The sequence below is a fragment of the Ambystoma mexicanum genome, chromosome 12 (genome assembly GCF_040938575.1).
Source record: "Ambystoma mexicanum isolate Mex_15411 chromosome 12, UKY_AmexF1_1, whole genome shotgun sequence".
Lineage (NCBI taxonomy): Eukaryota > Metazoa > Chordata > Amphibia > Caudata > Ambystomatidae > Ambystoma > Ambystoma mexicanum.
Window position 1 is genome coordinate 595537838 of NC_090936.1, and position 21452 is coordinate 595559289.

General features: G+C 43.6%; 1 protein-coding gene across 2 annotated transcripts in view; it reads right to left on the reverse strand.

Moving 5' to 3' along the window:
• PITPNM1 (phosphatidylinositol transfer protein membrane associated 1) overlaps positions 1-21452 on the reverse strand; it is an 875847-nt gene that overhangs the window by 500770 nt on the left and 353625 nt on the right. For both annotated transcript variants that reach the window (XM_069628971.1, XM_069628972.1), the window contains exons 6-7: positions 11109-11423; positions 2556-2648 (exon numbers count right to left, since the gene is read on the reverse strand). In XM_069628971.1, coding sequence (XP_069485072.1) covers positions 2556-2648; positions 11109-11423 — 408 coding nt within the window. The remainder of the gene's footprint in view (positions 1-2555; positions 2649-11108; positions 11424-21452) is intronic.

Sequence of the window (21452 nt, forward strand, 5' to 3'; positions counted from 1 at the left end):
GGCCTCAATCCTATGACTTGGGGATATCAGGATTCACACCCACTGTACAACGGACAGAATTAATACTATACCTATCCTCGCAACTTGGTGTTACTGGGGTCTGGCTTCAGGGTTGGCTCAGTCTTGGTCCTTGCAGGCACCCTCTGGTATTGACTGTGGACAAGGCAGCTCTCCCCTTTTTAGGCTTCTTCATACAGCCCGAGCCTCCCATCACCTGTTACACCAAGCTCTTTCTTGGGCTGGAGCAACCAGACAAAGATTCCCTTTTTTCAACATAAAGAGGACTGGAGACTTGACTTGCCTTTCCATTTGGTACACTAAAGCAGGGAATACCAACCTTCCTCCCAGGATAGAAACTCTGTTCTGATCTGCCTCTCTTTTTATAAAGCATCCTCTGGGCTTCCCCTTTCTCAAACCTGTGAGGCACTGTTCTCTGATTGGCTCTTGGGCTACTGGAGACTGTCCTCTCTCATTACTCTATTTCTGGCACTGAACTCCAATTGGCGCTTGGGCTACTGGAGACTGTTCTCGCTCATTACTCTATTTCTGTCTCCTTTACTCCCTTTCAACACTTGCACTGTAGTCCTTCCTTTATACTTAGGCTAGCAGAAGGGTTAAAGGGATAAGTGGCCATCTTTGATGCAGTTGGAATCAAGATGGTGACTCTGAACGAAATTCTGATGTTTTGCTGAACTCTAGCTCGTGGATCTGCTGTCCTGCTGCTACTGTTCTGCTCCTTAGGCCTACCTAATCTCTGCAGTCTTCCAGCTCATCCTCATGGGTCTCCGTGCCCTTCTGGTATGTGCCTGGGTGTTTGCATGTGGGCCAATACAAAATTGGGGGGTGAAATTCAGGAACTGGTGTCACCCTAAACCAGCCCAGGGGCAGGCTATGGTGAGGGCGCCTTCTGTGTTTTCTATGTTTCTCCTGTCTCACTCGCTGTTCGGATTTTATATTTCAACTGTCTGGAATCGAGTCCAGGTTTTCCTTCCTATGAATTGATGCTTTATGGGAGATTGAGACCAATATGGCATATTTGCTTCTTTTGGACTCAAAGGTGAATGAGGTTTTGAGCACTTCCTTCCCACTACCTTGGGGTCTTACCTCAGTCATCTCATAACTCTCCCCCACCTCAAGCCATCCTCCCACAGTGCGCAAGCCAGAGTAGGGAAGTGCACAGGGATTACAACTGCATCACAATTTTGATGTGGATGGAGACGCAGAAGCCCATGTGGATTCTGCCCAACCTTTTGCAATTTCAGGCACAATCTATCGGGATCCACAGTAAGAACAACCATCCTACTTGATTTGATGGTAGTCATCATTACATATCTCTGCTGTGCATCCAGTAAGATTATCCACATATATTGGTTGTAGGCACAGAGATCCGAGGACTGCCTGGATTCTTGTGCCTACATCTGCTCCATGCGATAAATCTAAAATCAGTTCTCAAAATTAATATTGGATAAGCAGGAGCAAAAAGCAGATCCTGGTTATCCAGCATTAAGCATTGTCCAGGAGCTACCACGGGGGAATGGGGAGCTAGTGCATAGCGTTCTGCAAATCGAACTTCCACATAAAATGGAAACCTTTCATTTTGTCCATTATTTAGGACTCCTTATGCTTTCAATGTTGCATAGATGTGTCCTAATGTTTATTTATAGATTGTCCCACATGCAGAGTTTTTTTCCTCATTCCTTTTGCAATGTACTGTTATTATTGGTTTGTCCATTATATCCAATGTGCTTTACATGCTCATCATATGTTTTTTTTTTACTCTATTCGTTTTTTACTTGATCAAGGCACGGCTGAATAAGAGAAAAAGAATAAAGACCCAGGAAGGGTCGAAACACGTGTTGACAAAGTTGACCAAGTTTTGTTATATTTGATGCATAACTGTGATTAAAACACAGATTGTAGTAACTGCAATTTACACTTTCTCACTCATTATTTTGCCTCATGTGGCAGCGCTATACCTTGGAACAATCGGTATTGTTTCTATTCAAATAGGGTAGGCTGGGGGAACCTACAGTTCCAAAGGTTTGCAGCAGCCACCACCCCTTTTAACCTTGAACCAGTAGTTGTGTAGACACATACACCCGAGTGCTCTACTACCTGGCACCCCACTTATTTTGCAATGCACAGAGTTAAATTCACATAGGTGTATTGGTTTGGCATCAGTTGACCTGGGGAGAAAAAAGTAGCTCCTGGTAGCCGTTAGTGTCAAGCTAACTAGGCTCTTCTAGGCTACAACCAGGAGCTAATTAGCTCCTAGCTCCCCCTCAATTTCGAACCCTGTAAAAAGAACATGTACAAGTGCCACAGATAAAAGGAGAACTGAACTGTGGATAGCGATAGTGTGAGGGGACCAGCCCTTACTCATAGACAATGATATTGAAACAACAATAGTAAGAGATGTCATCGATCGGGAAATTGGTACTGCAGCGTTGTCAGCTTTGCCCATAAGCAGAAAGTGGGTGGCTAGGATTATCAGAACACCATACCTCAGGCACAGATGGAGACAAGGAGATGGGGCTCATTTACTTGGCACATACCATGAGCATCGAAGAATTCCTCATCAGAGCTATTCTCGGAGTCCCTTGCAATGTTCTGCATCCTCCATTCAGAGAAACTCTGTGGTGATACTCCTGATGGAGAGAAGTTGTATTCAAAGTCATTAGTCTCCTTGCACGCACAAGAGCAATGCTCATACTGCATGCCCTAAAGCATGGGTCTGCAACGTCCGGCTCTACAGACATTGTGGTCTACAACTCCCATAACCACTTCACTTGACTATGCTAGGTTGTGCGGATGGGAGTTGTAGTTCAAAACACCCAGCAAGCCAAAGTTCACAAAGCATTCTTACTGCACATCCCACAGCAGAAACACACTCCCTGTATGTGCCACAGCAAGCGCTGGTGCTACACAATCCCCAGCAAGTATACTTACTGGACACCTAGGAGCAAGCACCTTTGCTGCATGATCCACAGCAAGCACACTTATTCTGTGGCATATTGCACACACTCTTACTGCATGACCGACAGCAAGCACATTATATGTAATACCCATAACCAACACACATACACCTTCCCAAAAGGCCAGCACTTCAACATCATTCACAGTGTACACTCAAGCAGCACCCTCAGAGCCAAATGTGCTCAATTCCCCAAGACTAACTTGGCACAGTTAACAAAGTTCCCTTAAAGCCCTGAAAGTTTAACTTAGAAGATAGTCATGTGATTATGTACATATTGCTAGGAGGTTCAGAGGACTCTTTCCTGAGGAATTTAGCATGTTTACTCATGCCCCTAAAATAAGACCTAATCAAATGTATTCAGGAAACTTGCAAGAAGGGAACTTCATCCAGATCAGCAGAGACACAAATATCCCAAAACGTAGCTGAATAGGACATTCGTTTTAGTTTCTTGTTCTTTCTCATTGTGTACTATTTACCAATGACAGATTTCCATGATATAAATGGACCTTTCTGTAGAAAGGGAATTTCGTACTGAATAACCCTAAAACAGCCATGTAGCCCTTAATTCTACCGAGTGTGTGCATACGGTTATCAAAGGACACTTCCCGATTCAGCCCATTATTAAAAGGGGAGACTTTTCTTAGAGATGCTGCCTTGCAACATGTTATCCCAGTGGAGCCTTGCTGGTTTCATGCTGCTGCCACAGACAATTGGGAGCATCTTGGCCGATCATGAATGGAAGAGACTTGTGGACTGTATTCTTAGTCAATGCAAGCTTAAGGTCTCAGTTGTCTGTAAAAAGGTCAATATCTATGATGGTATCATTTTAAGTATCCATGTAATGTTTGCACCTAGCAACCTGAGGGTTTTGGTTGCGCTTTATCAAATAAACAAACAAACAGTCTCAAGCAATGTATTGATTGGGTTGTATCTCTCTGCAGGATTTGTGCATTTGTATAGAATAAATTAGAACGTTTTTAGAAACTTATTGTCCTTTATTTGTGGGAAAATGCTTGGAAGAATGTGGGATTCAACCCACCCGACGTGTTCCTCTACCACCAAACTAGTACTACTTACCTGGTGGAAGTTCTTGCCAGGTCTGTGGGGTGACAGCTCTGCTTCAATGAATCTCATAACTTGAATGTGTGGTCCTGCAAACAGCACCCCCTGATTCATCTGTTTAGCTCTCATCAGGGTAGAGCTGGTAGACTGCAAGGGGGTGTTCATCCAACTACCCCGGTGTCTTCCAGCCAGATAATAATGAAGGGCTCAGACAGCCCACTTGGTCACCCAGATCTCTTGTTTGATTGTTGAATATCGAGTTTCCTGTGGATACAGTTATCAAATGATAAAGATCACTCTTTGTTCCTCTCCATCTTGGACTTGTGATAGGACTGCATCCAAACCTGCACTGGATGCATCGTTTAACGGTAAAACAACTGATCGGAATCAGGAGTCACCAAGATGGGTGGATTGCAGATCGCAGTCTTCAGGCCTTGAAAAGCCTTCTTGGCAGAATCTTCCAGGTCATTGCAGTTGGATTGTTGGCCGATATGTCAGAAGACCAGTTTAGGTGGCCAACCGAGGAATAAATCTACTATAATAGCCCAAGAGTCCCAAAAACAAGCACATATCTTTCCTTTTCCCCAGAAAGATTGACCTTCTGAATGACTACAACTCTGGTGGTTGTCTGAGCCCATTCCTCCATATAAGATGATGTTTTCATTTCATCCAAGGCTGTGCTGTGTGTACCACATCAAAGCACAGGCATATTCTTGGGGGCGGGGGGAATGTAACAGTTGGTTTATGACTCTTTGGAACGTTGTGGGAACCTCATGAAGTCCATTTAACAAAACCCGGAAACGAAAGAAGACATGTAGAGGGACAAAGGCAGTATTTCCATCGCCTTTAGGGTTTAAGTGTAACTGGGAATATTTGGTGCGATCCAACGTACTGATTAATTTTGACTTCCCATGTTGTTTAATCAATATTTTTGGGTGGGGCTCAGTGTAATGTGCCTTGGATGATAGCCCTAAGAAACCTGTCCAATATTCCCCTATGTGGTACGAGAATAACACTAGATTGGAAGCAGGAAGTAAAAGGTGGGGAGGAAAAACAAGGCAAGCAGTTCTTCACTATAGACTGCAAAAGGAAACAAGGAAAGGCTGACTAGTGAAAAACAGTTTTAAACACAGTTCAGAATTAATAAAAGGTAAAACAAGTACCTGCGTGCGCTGAAACATCTGAATCCGTACACACCTCTCCTACGTCTGCATGCTGTTAGGAGACAGCATCTTGAACTTTCTCCTGATACCTTCAGGTTCTTCTCTCCTATTGTCCTTTATGACAGGTTTATTTACCAGATTCAACAGCACGTACGTATGTTCAGATAAACCTTTGAAATCCTTCCGGAAGGTTTGTAAACCCTGGCCTTAGACATCCATCAGATTCTCTGGCCCTAGAGGCATTCCTTCCTTTCGAGGGCCCCATCGTTCTTCCTGGTTGGTTATGCACCTGACGTGCTGCTACATTTCTTCTTCCCTCCGCTTTCATACATTCAGCCAGTTTACATGGTGCAACTGATTTTTCTTTTTTCAGTTGTGTTGGTATACCAAATAGATTAGATTAGATCATGGATACATTTGGTTGTCCCCTATAAACCATGCCACAAGGGTAGTAGCTTGCTCTCCTAGTTGGGCATCAGGATCAGTACCTCATCTCGTACCTTCAAAGTGTGTACACAGGCTTTTTGTCAAGCCAGGTTTTCTGTTAGCATGGAGCCAAGGTCTCAGACTAATCCCAAAGTTTTTCTCGTTCTCATATGCTTCTTACAACACAACCCAAGAGCTCCTCCCATACAGAGGCTCAGATGGAGATAAACTGGTTGACTTTTAAGGAGTCTTTCCAGTGGCAAACTGGATCCAGGATAGGAAGGCATATCAATTGCAGATATCTTGATCCATGATCTTCCAGCAATTATGTTTTATGGTTTTGGTGAATTTTTTCCAAATACCATGGCACTGGTTCATCCGCTCAACTTGGCTTTGGAAACACGTGCACGGGCTCTCCTCCTCACCTCTACCCAAACTGCTGTTGGAGGCTTATTCCCACTCGCTCCACTGTATCCAGCCAACAGCGCTTTATCTGCAAGCTTTGCGCATCCCCCAGCAGCTCACGTCCTTCACTTCTGATCTGTTCTCCGCTTTTCATGGTCCTCTGGTTGCTTCCCATTTGGAAGGGTTATTTCCTTGCCCTCTTCAGTGCTAACCGTCTCAGTGTGAGACGTCCAGTAGGCCCTCTGGTCTCAGCCTCGTACCTTTCATGGGTGCAACAGCAGCAGGACAAAGTCATTCAAACTACCGCTCCTTTCTCTGATAGTGCATCCGGCGCAGCCACCACGCCATGCCATGCACAGCTTCTTCTCTTCTCTGCAGGTGATTTCAGCCAGCTGCAGTGTCACAAGTCATTTTGCCTGGCTGCAGTTGGGAAACAAGAAACTTTCTATATTGCGTGTGTCTAGCATATTAAGGTGCTATACCTTCACATTGAACAATCATATTTTTTCAGGCTGGTTGGCTTTCTCTGTATATTCTCTTTATTTCCATCTTTTTTTCTTTGCTTATATGGAGATATCTTAATGACTAATTGTCAGGGACCCCAAAAAAACAAAAAGACGGACTCTGCTGTATCCTAAAGTGATGTCAAATGAAGTTATCTGACTGCCTGAAGTCCCCTGCAGCTGCATATGGCTACCAGAGCAAGAATGTTCCTGGAGTACCCCATTTTGTTCCCGGATACATTTTCTCATTCAGAAAGTCTATTATGGTGTGAGTTGGTGCCAGCTGCATATTTACATTTTGGCTACACCACCCTGTAGCTGATGTACTGCAATGGTAGCCAAATCCTACACCCAACCATTTTGTTTGCTGGACGATAAATATTGTCCTAAATGGCAGTTCTGCCTATTAGGCCCTTTACAGAACCTACCATGGGACTCTTTGTCAGTGTTATCCGGTTTAGTCTGGACAAGTGTCTCCCACACACACCCCTCCACATGTAAGTGGATGTGCCTGAATGAATAAAGATTGGCTGCCCAATACTGATAGTATGGTCACCAAAACTTTGAATCTTTCACAGCTGCAGGTTGATGGGCAGGGCCAACCCCGGTCCATTCTAGAGTTTAGTTACTGAACGTATGTGGAAGAAGCTGAAGAGATGGACAAAATGAGACTCCTGCTGCTGCTTCTGCTATACTGACTGTATTCCCAGTCTTCCTACGAAGTCTCTTTGTGAAGGGGAAACTTGATCCAAGCTCTTCGCCCTCCTACCAGCCTCCTGTGCTGAACTCTCCATGTCTTCAGTCTCTGATGCTTTCGTGACACCCATATGTCTCAGTGTTTGCTAGACTGGATGTGTGAGCATCCTCCTGCATTGTTGGTATGGCGCAGCTTTCTCCCGCTCCAACAAATCTACTGCTGCATCGTAGATTATCTTGGCTCACTGACATGCAGCTGCTTTTCATCTTCGGACCATGCTGCTGCTTGAGTTGAGTCATTTGTCTAAACCTGTCGCCTGAGACCTTGTGCAGCCCGTTGCTGCTGCGGTTACCTGGAAGTGATCTGCCTCCATCTTGGATACTGTAGTTCTGGTCCTGACACCTTCTGGGACACGGAAAAGTGAGCCAGGATCCTGAAACGCTGTCTAGTCGAATCCAATCCCAAAGCTAAAAGTGACTTTTCTACCCGTACTTCATGGGCCTTTCCTGCAGCAACCACCAGTCTGGGCAGTATTCATCAGCACCTCTAACATCCATCCAGTTACTAGTCTTCTGCTGTTGGGTTACTGGGATGTGTGGGAAGTCCTTCTTCCGGGCCACTCAGACTGCCAAGTAATCCTTCAGTGGGTGGTCCACTCTGCAGCCATCCGATCCTTGATCTCTGGATGCTCAGATCTCTTCTGGGATGGTCCCTTGGACTCCCCCGGGTTGATGGCTGATGCCTCTTTCACTCTTGGGACCTGGAAGTAAAATTTGCTTACCTTTTCACTAGAACAGTGAGTTGAGTCATTGTCCATTTGAGTTCTACAGATAAACTTTTCTGCACTTCCGAAACTTCTAAAATTCACTAAAATTATTAATGTTACCTGTAACCAGCTCAAGGGTGTTTGTGCATCTTGAGGTCCTGGAGTTTTGAAGCATTCACTGTAATTTTACTACTTAACGGATTGTATATACCAGTATATACAGAGTTCTCATGTTACCCATGCCTTTGCATGCGAGTGCCATCCAGTTCTGTTTTTGCTTGAAATTCTGTGACTTGTAGTTTTCCTAAATTGCAAACGGGAAGAAAAAATGACAAGTCCTAGAATGCAGTAGGGAAAAACAGGACTTGATGGCCTTCTCACACACAGCCACAGCAAACAGGAGATCCCCGATTTATATGCTCCACTCCAACCTACCCTCCCCTCTCTGATCTCCTTAATACTCTCTTTCTTCTTGGTATTCACAAATGAGCGCTTGCCTGGATGGAATCCTACCTTACACCTCACCAATTCTCTGTCTCCTGGAGCAACAACACCTCTCAACTCACTACTCTAACTGTTGGTGTTCCACAAGGCTCTGTCTTTGGTCCACTCATCTTTACACTCTACACCACTGCTCTTGGGGCACTAATCTCTTCCTTTGGGTTCTCGTACCAACTCTTCACGGACGATACCCACATATTTTTGAATTTTTCTGAACTCTCCTCTGATATCTCTATCAAAATGTCCAACTGTCTCTCTGCCATTAAATATTGGATGGCTTTGCACTCCCTGATGTTAAACTCTACCTAAACAGAGGTGCTCTTCTTCCCTGTCAAAAGCTCTCGCTCATCTCTTCCGCTGCATATCCAGTTTCCACTTGACACTCTCCCTTACACTTCTTCAGCTAGAAACCTCAGCATTATCTATGGCCCTTCTCACACCTTCTCTACTTTCATCTCCAAAACATAACAGCAGCTCATCTCAACCTCCTAAATATTAGGAAAATCAGGCACCTTCTTCCTTTCAACACTGCCAAGTATCTCTTAAACACTCTTGTCTTCTCAAAACTGGAGTACTATGCCAGCATCCTCTTGGACCTTCCCAACCATGTTTTCTGTCCTCTCGACAAGATCATCAACTTCGCTACCAGGACTCGTTGTACTCCCTCACTTCACACCTACGTCCACGTACCGTCATCAGGCTGGATGGCTGACAAGGCAAAACCGGGGCAGATTTTAATTTCTTCTCCTGGTTCACAAATCAATCCACGGTAAGGCACCACTGTATCTATCCTCCTCTATCCAACTATACAAGCCTTCTCGTAATCTCTGCTCTGGCTCCTCGACTTCCCTTGTGGCTCCCCGCCCTCCCTGTGCTTCCTCTTGCTTCTGCTCTTTCTCTCTTCTCAAAACCAAATAAAAAGACTAACTCCTCGCCTCAGAGTTACCCTCTTAACCTACCTCTCATCTGCTTGCTAGTTAACATGTTTCCCTCACCCGTAACCTGCCTCTGTACCCCACTTACTCTGGCTGCACTCTAGCACTTCACCCATCATGGTCACATCCCGGGTACAGCTGGCTGTACCGCCTACCTGCACTTAAAAGTGTCAAATGTTGGTTGTGTTTAATCTATGTATGTCCACTTATGTATTGTCCCCAGTGACTGTTCCATTTACTACCTCCACAACCTGATCAGAATGTGCCTCAAACTCACCCCATTGTATAAAGCCAACTGCTTCCCGCCAAATTCGATTTCTTATATATTATACTTTCTTTTGTTTTGTGATCAAAAGAGCATTATTTCTCCTGTATATAAATAAATCCAATATGAGTAATCACAGCAACTCACTCATTTAAAACCTTACCATCTTTTTCTTACTTATGTTCTTTCCTTCAGCAAATATAATAAGGTCTGGATCCCCTTGGCAGGGGCACAGGCCACCACTTCATGGACAAACCTAGGCGCTCTGAAACTAATACTCTGGTGATTTGACACAGTATAAATGGCTATTAACATAACGTGTAATTTGTGTATTTTGGTGCGTTTGTTGAGTGAAAATAACTGTACCTTGATATCAGCCCTCTTCCCTCCTGAGAGTGAAGCCAGGCTACTCCGAAACATTACCCATTAAGAAAGTGAGAACTAACATGCTGGACAGCCTGCGCACACACAAAATGGTTTGGTCTTCCGGAACACCAAAACAGCGGGCTTCAGAAAAACATTTCCTACAACCTTCTTTTCTGTATTTACATCATATTCAAGCCTTTGCGGTCAGTTTATATGACTGATAAACGTCTGGTTCTAGTAGTTTGAAGGTCAGATGGAGTCAGATTCTTCAGACTAAAGCTTTAGTCCAATGCTTCCAAAAGATATGCTTGAATTGAAGGATTTCTTCACTACACCAACCTGCACTTGGAACGTTCCTCTCATTGAGTTTTGTCAGATGCCTAGATTACTAGCAATCTGTAAAGCATTGAAAACTCTGCTCTTAAATTGAACCCATCCTGGTGCCGTTTTCCAAAAACTTTTACCATGCTAATTCATCAGTCGTTCCCTTTCTTAAGTTTTTTTTATCATCTTTCCCTGCACTGCTGTCTTACTTTTGCTTTTTTTTAAATGCATTTTGATGCACCCATTATTTTACATTTTATTTCTGTACTCTTAAATGTTTCTGGTTGCCTGTGACTGTGTACAGCTCCCAGATACCTCTGAATAGGGTATGGTTCATGATATAAAAATTACATTGACTTACTTGGACAGCATTCCACACAGAAACAGCGAACACTTGTACACAATTCTCTACCACTAACCGAAAAGCAACAGGTCCTACGTCATTCAACTCAGTCAGTGTTTGCACACCTTCCCGATAGCCCACAGTTCATCACCATATCTAAAGCCAGCACTCCTAAAACAACACTACAAGCCTGCAATCCTACACTCTCCCAGACCACCAGTACCAATGTATCAACTACATCAAGTGCTACTATACAATCTTTCATAGCTACTGCTATTACACCATTCTCTACAGACAAATGCTTTTATCGCATTCCTCACAGCCAGTGTTCTTGCAGCATATTACACATTTAGTACTAGTAGCCCATCTCCTCACCTGCATGCTGTGAGGAATATGATGACCTTGAGGAGGTGGACCACTGCTTTGTGAGGCTGTCATCCGGGGTAACATCCAGAGCATCCTTGGTCTCTGTGCTTTCTTTGCTTGGGGCAACCACAGGTTCTGTGCACCCCTCCAGGCTTTGTGCAGGGATTTCCTGCAACGCATCCTCTGTACACTTGGCCATCTTCTGTGCCAACATACGGGCAGTCTCATCCTCCAGCTGGCGTATGTCATCCATGGTCAGTTCACACCACTCATCCTGCCAGCACCATGCCTGACGGTGGGCCCTCAGCATCACCTTTCGGAGTCCTGGAGTATACGAAAGCGAGGCAACACAGGAGGAGTGAATAGAAATAGGAACAAAAGAGGTGGATGAAACAATAGGTGAAAGGAGAGGGATGGGGAATGAAAGATGTGAAAAGGATACAGGAAGTGGATTGAAGGGGAAGAGTTAGAAGAGATACAGAGGCAGAGTTGGATAAAAAGAATAGTGAGAGAGGGATAGTTGAGGTCGAGAAAATGGGAGGAAGGTTGAAGGAAGAGAAGAGTGAGGCACAGGGGAAAGAAAGGGGGTAGAGAAAATAAAAGGTTGAATGGAGATATGCGGTCAAAAGGGCACAAGGAGAAGCAAAAAGAAAAATGGAAACATAAAAAAGGAAGGATAGAGCGAATGTTGGAAGGGAGAGGAGTTAAGGAGGGAAAATGGGAAAAGGGGGGACAGAAAAGCCAAGGAAACAATTAATGGGAAATAAACAGGTATAGAAGAATGGTGAAAGGAAATGGTGGAGGGGAGAGATGAAGGAAAACAAAAGGGATGAGAGCAGGCGGAAAATATGAAGGAAGGTAGGTTTGTAGAAGAGGCAAGGTGAGGGATAGGGAGGGAAAGGAAGGAAAGACAGGAATGTGCAGAAGCCGGAAATAGAGAAAGGAGGGATAGAATAATAGAAGATGAATTGGTATGGTGGGTGGGAATAAAAGTGGCAAAAAAGGGAGGATTGGAGGATGGTGAGAGGGTGCCAAGGAGAGAGAAAGATAGAAGCACAAGAGATGAAAGGAGAAAGGCAATGAGGGAAGTTGGGAATAAACAACAGAGAAAATTGATGAGGAATAGGGGAGAAAAGAACAGTAGAAAGGCAAGCAGGATGGAATAAATTGATATTGTGCCTATTTCTATTTGCTTGCTTCTTCATTTAAAACCAATAATGCTGCTGCTTCGACATTGCAGTTAAACATTGCAAATCACAGAAACCTCTTTTTATTCAAGAGTGTTTATTCCTGTTTTTCTTCCAAGATTACTTGCATCTTTTAAGGAATTACACTTCTGGGGCCTCAGATTGACACCCCTTCTTATGGTTTGCCATACACCATCTTAAAATAATGTTGTATACTCAACATAAAGCTATTGAAAGGAAAAGCAGAGGATCAGCAATTATTCTGTATACCACATATTGTGAACCAAGTTTGTTCTAGGATCTACAATGCATTTGCATTTTGGCTATAAAACTTTCAAACACTGCCAGAAAGACATCAGTGGATCGGATGTCTTCGGATGCAGAAGAAGCTACTCCTATGCCCAGAAGGGCCCCTTCAGCTTGGTCAGACAGCCAATGGGTGAGGTCAGATCCATTGCTCCTTTTATCCTCAAACTTTCTTCAGAGGCTGTATACAAGGAGCTATGGCGAACCAGAAGAAGGAGTCTGACTAATTACTGGCATGTTCAAGGGTGTTTATTAAAAATAATAGGAAAACGTCTATCTAGCCCTATGTAAGTACGTTATCTGCCTAAAACTAAAACTAATGGTGCTCAAAAGAAAACAAATTGCAAGAAAAAGTAAGGTAATAATACCGTACTTAAGACTGGTGCTTCTCAGTTGACCTTAAATAAGGTTGCTCAATCATATATAGCTCTTGCGTAAAATAATTCAAATGTCAAACAAAATATATTTCCAAATGATACAAAGTTTTCCAAGAGAAATGTTTAATTCACATTCCTTGGTTTTATATTTCTTGATTAGTTCAGATATTACGAGGCAACTCAAAATCGATAGGTCAATTATTCACAATAGTACATTTGCCAATGCATTTCGGTCTGAGACCATCTTCAGGGCTGTACTGAAGTGAGTGTTGAATCTACACAATGTTAACATCAAACATTCATCGCAATACACATAAATATAAATATAATCGATAATTCAAAATAAAGCAAAACACATACCCCAAATAGATCCAAATAGATGTTGAACATGTAGGAAAAAAATAAATATAGAAAATATGTCAACACACGTCATATCTCTAACCAATCATAGTTTTTTTACCATCTTTGTATCCCGTGCCCTGTACCTGCTAATTGTGAGTTGTCCTCTCCTGTGAATGCGTTCGTAAAACGTCTCCAATATTCCTGTTAATTGTTAGAGGGGAAGTATGTATTACTATTACTATCGCTATATCCAATTGTGTAACTGTTTGAGCCGAAGAGGTTGAATGGGCTCTTACCTGCACACGTATGTTTCGCGCGCGGGACCGATCGCGCTCGCTGTACAAGCGAAAGTGAACTGCGCACGGCCAATAATGCTTTTAAGGGTAGTCATGGGAACCTGGGTGGGGCGCCGGGCAGCTGCATCGTTGCTGCTGCACGTACGCCTCGGGACCCACCGCCCTGCGTAGCGCAGGGGGGCGGGACTGTTGCCATGACTACAGAACATAGTGATTAATTTGTCCTCTAGAAATCTAACCCTGTCTGAAATTAAAACATTACAAAAGGGACTCAGTTTTGTGCCTACATACGACAGCACCCTATTTGATTCTAAGATTGAATTATATAAATTGGTTCGAAAAATGAAACTGAAAGTTTTTTTCAGTGAATTAGAAGAAGAGAATCCGAGAAATACAGAAGATTCAGACTTTAAAGAATTCCGAGGAAAGAGCAATTTCATCCCTCCAATAACAGTCCCCTCGGTGGACATCTTCCAGAAACAGGTCACAAGAGACCTTGAGAAGATCAAATTCAGGCACTCGAGAAATCAGAACATGAAACCTCATGAGTTGGAACTCATTAAAAACTTATATGGAGACGACAGGATAACAATACGATCTGCTGACAAAGGAGGAGGCTTAGTTCTACTCAATACAAGTGATTATGAAGAAGAATGTTATAGACAGCTTGGGGACATCAACACTTATGCATCACTAGACGCAGATCCTACAGAGGAGATCCGGGACAATTTGGACAAACTTTTGGAAAGAGCAGAAGAATTGGAATGGATAAATCATAATACAAAGAAATTTCTGACTAATACTCATCCAAAAATACCTCATTTTTATACTCTTCCGAAGATACATAAGGATACACAGAAACCGCCGGGAAGACCTATAGTAGCCGGAATTAATAGCATCCTCGAACCACTCGGTAAATACATTGATTATTTTTTGCAACCTTTGATTCAAAAAACAAGTTCCTATATTAAAGATTCTACTCATTTCCTACAACACCTAAGAACCGTTCCATTCAACAACAACAATATCTACTTCACGGTAGACGTGAAAAGCTTATACACATCGATTCCCCATGACTTGGGCAGAGAAGCGGTAGAGTGGATGCTCCTGAGGGAAGGAGAAATAGCTGCACAAAAAGAGTTCATCATGGGACTGTTGGAATTCATTAGTAACAATTCATACTTCCAATTTAAAGACACATTTTACCTACAGGTTGCAGGTACTGCCATGGGAGCAACCATGGCCCCTTCATATGCAAATTCCTTCATGCACAAGTTTGAAACAGAACATGTCCTGACAAACAATTTATGGAATCAAGACCTTATCACCTGGATCCGGTACATAGATGATATTTTCGGCATCTGGAAGAGCACAGAATCACATCTATTAGAATTTTTTGTATACATCAATAACATAGACCCACGGATACAGTTCACATATGAATATTCACGTGAATCCATTCATTTTCTAGACGTTGAGATTACTGTCACAGAAACAGAATATCAAACTACTATTTATCGGAAAAGCACAGATAAGAACAGTCTGTTACACAGACTTAGTTTTCATCAACCCAGTCTGATCAAGAATTTACCTTACAGTCAATTGCTTCGAGTGAAAAGGATTGTGAGTAACCAGAGTGAATACGAAAGAGCTGTAAAAGAGATGGGTAAGAAATTTCTGGCTCGCGGTTATTCAACAGAGGAAGTTACATCAGCAGAAATACGCACGGTTTCACAGGATAGAGAAGAACTACTCAAACCCAAAATACACAAACAGGATATCTGTCCCCCACTGGTGTTTGTATCGAAATATTCACGCCAAAGCAATCGGATCAAGTCAATCATAAAGAAAAATTGGAACACTGTAACATGTGACAAGAGGGTGGAACACCTATTTAAAGAACCCCCAACATTTGCTTACCAGAGAAGTTCCAATTTGAAAGATAGATTAGTCCACACCAGACCCCCACAAAAGAAGAGAAGCACAGACCGCATAGGTACATTTCCATGCCTCAAATGCAGTAACTGTGGATATATCATGAAAGGACAAACCATAAATCATCCATATACTGGAGAAAAAATTAAACTGAAATGCTATGCCACATGTGACACGGCAGGAATTATATATGGAATTAAATGTCCTTGTGGTTTATACTACGTCGGACAAACACAACGCACAGCAAAGATCAGGTGGAACGAACACAGATCTTGTATCAGGAACAAGACTGCAAGCTCTGCAGTAGCAAGACACTGGCAGAGTAAACAACACAACCTGGCACAGATCAAATTTGTAGTCCTGGAAAGAGTCCAAAGAAGAGAAAGACATGAGGATCTACAAAAAAGAATTGATCAACGAGAAACGTTCTGGATAGACAGACTAAGTTCCCTTACACCAAAGGGAATTAATGAAGAGATTAATTATATGTGTTTCCTCTAATTAAGCCAGATTCACGTTTTTTTCAGGAATATGTTTTTTATTATTTTTATTTTCCTAGATGGAGAAGCGCTATGGACTGAGATCCAGACACAACTAAGGACACATTGTAAATGTGTGATTGAACTTGATGATGTATTCTGGTTTTTTTGTACTTACATGAATATGTACTAATTGTACATTATGAAACAGTTTAAAATATTTAGAAATGCATGTATGGGTCACATGATCCACTCCATATAACTAGGTTCTAACCTAATTTAATACCTACGTTTGTTGACATTTACAGAACATGTACATGGATATAGAACGAAGTCACGTGTATTGTTTTAACTAATGCTTAGGCTTTGTCCACACCTCTCCTCCCCTATCCACACAAGTTAATTCCATCATTAGCAACACACTACATACACACACCTTGTAGTCATGGCAACAGTCCCGCCCCCCTGCGCTACGCAGGGCGGTGGGTCCCGAGGCGTACGTGCAGCAGCAACGATGCAGCTGCCCGGCGCCCCACCCAGGTTCCCATGACTACCCTTAAAAGCATTATTGGCCGTGCGCAGTTCACTTTCGCTTGTACAGCGAGCGCGATCGGTCCCGCGCGCGAAACATACGTGTGCAGGTAAGAGCCCATTCAACCTCTTCGGCTCAAACAGTTACACAATTGGATATAGCGATAGTAATAGTAATACATACTTCCCCTCTAACAATTAACAGGAATATTGGAGACGTTTTACGAACGCATTCACAGGAGAGGACAACTCACAATTAGCAGGTACAGGGCACGGGATACAAAGATGGTAAAAAACTATGATTGGTTAGAGATATGACGTGTGTTGACATATTTTCTATATTTATTTTTTTCCTACATGTTCAACATCTATTTGGATCTATTTGGGGTATGTGTTTTGCTTTATTTTGAATTATCGATTATATTTATATTTATGTGTATTGCGATGTATGTTTGATGTTAACAATGTGTAGATTCTACACTCACTTCAGTACAGCCCTGAAGATGGTCTCAGACCGAAATGCATTGGCAAATGTACTATTGTGAATAATTGACCTATCAATTTTGAGTTGCCTCGTAATATCTGAACTAATCAAGAAATATAAAACCAAGGAATGTGAATTAAACATTTCTCTTGGAAAACTTTGTATTATTTGGAAATATATTTTGTTTGACATTTGAATTATTTTACGCAAGAGCTATATATGATTGAGCAACCTTATTTAAGGTCAACTGAGAAGCACCAGTCTTAAGTACGGTATTATTACCTTACTTTTTCTTGCAATTTGTTTAGTGCGATCCGGATGCCACAGGATCACTTATAGACTGGCAGCTCCAGGTTAAAATATTACATAATTTTCCTAAATGAACTTTATTATATTAAAGGTCCCAACCACTGTGGTGCCCACCTTCACATTGTAGCTCAAAAGAAAACAGCCATTAGTCCAAATCCTAACATCCAACTGGCTCTACCACTTAGGAATACTGAACAAAAAGAAGGAGCCCAGAACAACAGCCAACCTATCTGTGGCTTCTGCCTGGCCCAATCACTTGGATCTCTTGTCCATAGGATTCACAAGTTCATCAATGTCGTAAAAAACAGTTCTCAACCACTTTACGAGTTCTGTAGATCAAATCTCAGTTTTTTACAATTCATCAATTGTTGATTGAATACAGTTCTCAACCTCTATGTACATTTGTAGACCAACATCTTAATTCAATATGGTTCCTTCCTTCCAGGAAGCAAGGTTATCTTCATACGATAATCCCGTTTCAACTCTGGGCTTGACAATGTTCTGATATGATACTAAATTATTGGAACCCTCCAGGTTCTTCTTCTTTCCGGTGCAGACTGTCTCTCCATTTCTCAGGACTCTCCAAAGCCCAGTGGATCTCTGGTATGTTTGCTTTACCTCTATTCGGGGTTACTTGGCTTGTGTAACCCTTGCAGCCTTCCCAGACGTGGAAGTTAAAGTCTTTCAGTTTCTCGGGGCTTTCAAAGCCCTTTGGTCCTTTGATAGGCTTGTTTTAGCTCTGTTCAGGTTTTCCAGGCTCCCGTAACCCTTGTGGCTTTCACAGCCCCTCTCCACAGCGTTACCTTTTTGGGAGCATTCACTTCCCTATGCGCTGCTCAGCAATCAATAGACCTCCCATGCTGTGCTCAGGGTTCCGGGCTCTGCACTGCAGTCTGGTCTTGCCATCAGTTAACGGGCCCACTGCCCAGCACGGCTTCCAAGTGATCGTGCCACCAGTCAAGACGGTTGCTTTACTGCCATGTCTCATTTCTGACCCAGGCCTCTTTGCCAGTCAGGACGCCAGATTCCAGCATCCTGTGAGTGACTTGTTCGCTCTCCATGCTACTGCTTGCTATGCAGACTAGCGTGTCATCGCCCCTCCAGTAAGTCTACCCGTCAGAGGATCGCCTCTGAGTAGGACTCTCTTCTCTCTGATGCAAGTTCTTCTTGGTAAGTCATCTAAAACAAAAGGAGCGCGTCTTTCCTCTTTGACTGTGGAGTTCAGGCGAGATACGGCATTACCTGAAACCAAAGCGATTGAAGAAATGTCACTATTCTATGAATCCAAAACTGGATTAACAGTCTTTCCAATTCCCATATAGGCAGACAGTTATCTGGACCGCGAGTTCCTTATCGGAATGGGAGTCCTTGTCCCCAAAAGGGGAGTCATTACCAGTGAGGTTCCACTTGCCCATACCCTTAATGAGGGTCTTGCTTCGAATGCTCACCTCCATAGCTTCAAAGTGGGTCGCTCCCCTTTGGGGAGAAGGGACGAATTGCCCGGATTCCCCAGTTTCTGTACTAAGTTAAGTGAACCAAAGGTTCAAGAAAAAGCAGCCAGAAAATCCTGGATGATAGTGTTCACAACTAACTAGGCCTGTGACCCAAAGGTACTGCAACTCTGAGCCTAATTGTTTCTCACCTCTATCCCTAGCCCCAGAAGATGTCAAATTGTTCATCAGTAAGCTTCTGTGGACAGCTCCATCAGTGTTCATAGATTACAAAAAGCAAGAACACTTGCTCTCCTTAAAGTGTGAATCCTTAATCAAGTTGTAAATGGATTACATTGTTTGGAAACATTAAAGTGAAACATCACAGCACCTAGCCCCCTTTTCATTGCATGTTCTCCATGCAGTTCATGTTAGCAGCAGATGTAAAGCAATCACAGAGAGCCTGCAGACACTTGGAGGACATTGTGTAGCAAGTTTGGGTGTGGAGTCAGAAACAACGCGTGAGCGAGTGCACAGAAGTATATCCATATTATTATTATTATTATTATAACTTAGCATTTATATAGCGCTTTGAACCCTCAGGTAACCGAGCGCTGCTTATTATTACCCACCGTGTGTGGTGCTCATTTATCGACCTCGGAAGGATGAAAGGCCGAGTTTGGCCCTGCCGGGATTCGAACTTGCATCAGCAGGCTCTGCACAAAAGTCAAAGCGAGCTGTGCTATTAGACCGGCTTATACATGCCAGAAACATCTATAAACTGAGACGATACACTTATGCAACCAGATACGAAGTAAAATATTTACAAATACGTACCAAATTTAAACAGGTTTGTCCCCATTTAGTCCTGGTTAAAATGGCAACACTTAAGTGCTCTACTACCTAACCTCTCTCCCTGGCTGTTTAACCAATACCTGGCACTTCTTGCCCACTGCATCGCTGCGCTCTGCCCTAAAATCCAGTGCTATGCGGATGACACTCAGTTCATTTTCAGGCTACCCTCAGCCACCTCTTCCCCCTCTCTCATCTCTGACTGTCTGTCCGCCATCCAGGAGTGGTGTGCTGCCAATGATCTCTGCCTTAATGCCAGTAAGACTGAGATTCTCCTCATCAGCCCACCCGCTCCCTCCTTTCCTGTCACTCTCTGGCTGGCCTCTCTTGGCCCTCTTCCTGTGCCCACCTGTGAGGCTAAAAACCTCGGGTCATCTTCGACACCACACTCTCCTTCTCTCCTCACATCTATGACGTTTCTAAGAAGTCACACTACCAGCTGCACCTCCTCAGAGGGATTCTTCCTTTCCTCTCCTTACACCAGAAGCTCACTGCCTCCAGAGCTCTGGTTCTCTCTAGGCTGGACTACTGCAACAGCCTCTTTCTAAATCTGCCTGCCTCTACTCTCTGCCCTCTGCAACTTATTCAGAATAGGACTGCAAGACTTGTCCTTGGCCTCAAGCCCAGGGATCTTATCTCTCCAGGACTGAAATCCCTGCACTGACTCCCAGTGGCTGCGAGGATTAAGTTCAAACCCCTCTGCATGCTCCCCAAGGCCTTCTGGGGCCTCAATACCTTCAACTCCCTCTTCCTAAATATCTTCCTTCTCGAGCTCTTCACTCATCCACCTCCAACTCCCTCAGGGTCAGTCGCTTCTCCAAGCAACAAGTTGGTGGTAGATCTCTCTCTTCGGCTGGGGCCGCCCTCTGGAACAGCCTCCCTGCCTCACTGAAACTTGAGGGGAACCATCTCCAGTTCCGGAAGCACCTCAAATCCTTTCTCTTTGCTTCTGCTTTTTCTCCTCCTCTCCCCTGCTGAACCCCTGGCTGAAACTGCACTGGTTACCTGGCCACCCTCTGAACTCGGGCCCAGGTCCCCTCCACCACCAGTCGCACACCTGCACTGCCTTCCTGGCAACCCCCGCACTCGGGTAGTCCCTCTACCAATACTTGACATTGGATGTCTGCACTTACCCTTGCACTTGCCACCAGCTGGCCGTACTAACTTTTGTTATTAGTCTATTATCCCATGTACTGCACTCTCCCCTCTCCCTTGCACTTTCCCCTTCCCATGCACTTGTGCAATTTAAATGACACCTGGCCTAGTATAATCGCTTTTTGTCTACCCTCTGTTCCCCTTCCCTTGCCTCGTTGCACCTTGAAACACTTGTGTATAGGCGCGTATTAAATGCCATATCATATATCTTCTCTCCTCTGGATTTCATTGGCTCACCTTCACTAGGGTTTCTTTGCTGTCTTACAACCTGCATGAACTCTGCCAGGATGATTTCCTTCCCTCTCATTTATAGATAACTATGTGCACCACCCAAGTGCTCATCAGAGCTGCCCCTAACCACCAGTTGAGCACAAATTGAGAAATGTCTCAATCGAAAGGATGTTGACAAGTGGCTATCCTCTTCTTGCAAAGGTTTCCTCCCCACTGCTAATACCAAGGCTTTCCAGAAATCACTGCATGGTGTTACATTCACAGTGCTAGAGAGGCACCCAGAGGTTTATATTTAAGACCATGATGGGATAGGTTTCCCACTATAAATCTCGATACAGAACAGAAAAGCACACTTTAAAATAATGTGGCAAAGCAGCAGCACCTGTACAACAAGGGAATGAACAGTCTATTTTCCCTCTCTGTGACCATTTCAGAGAGC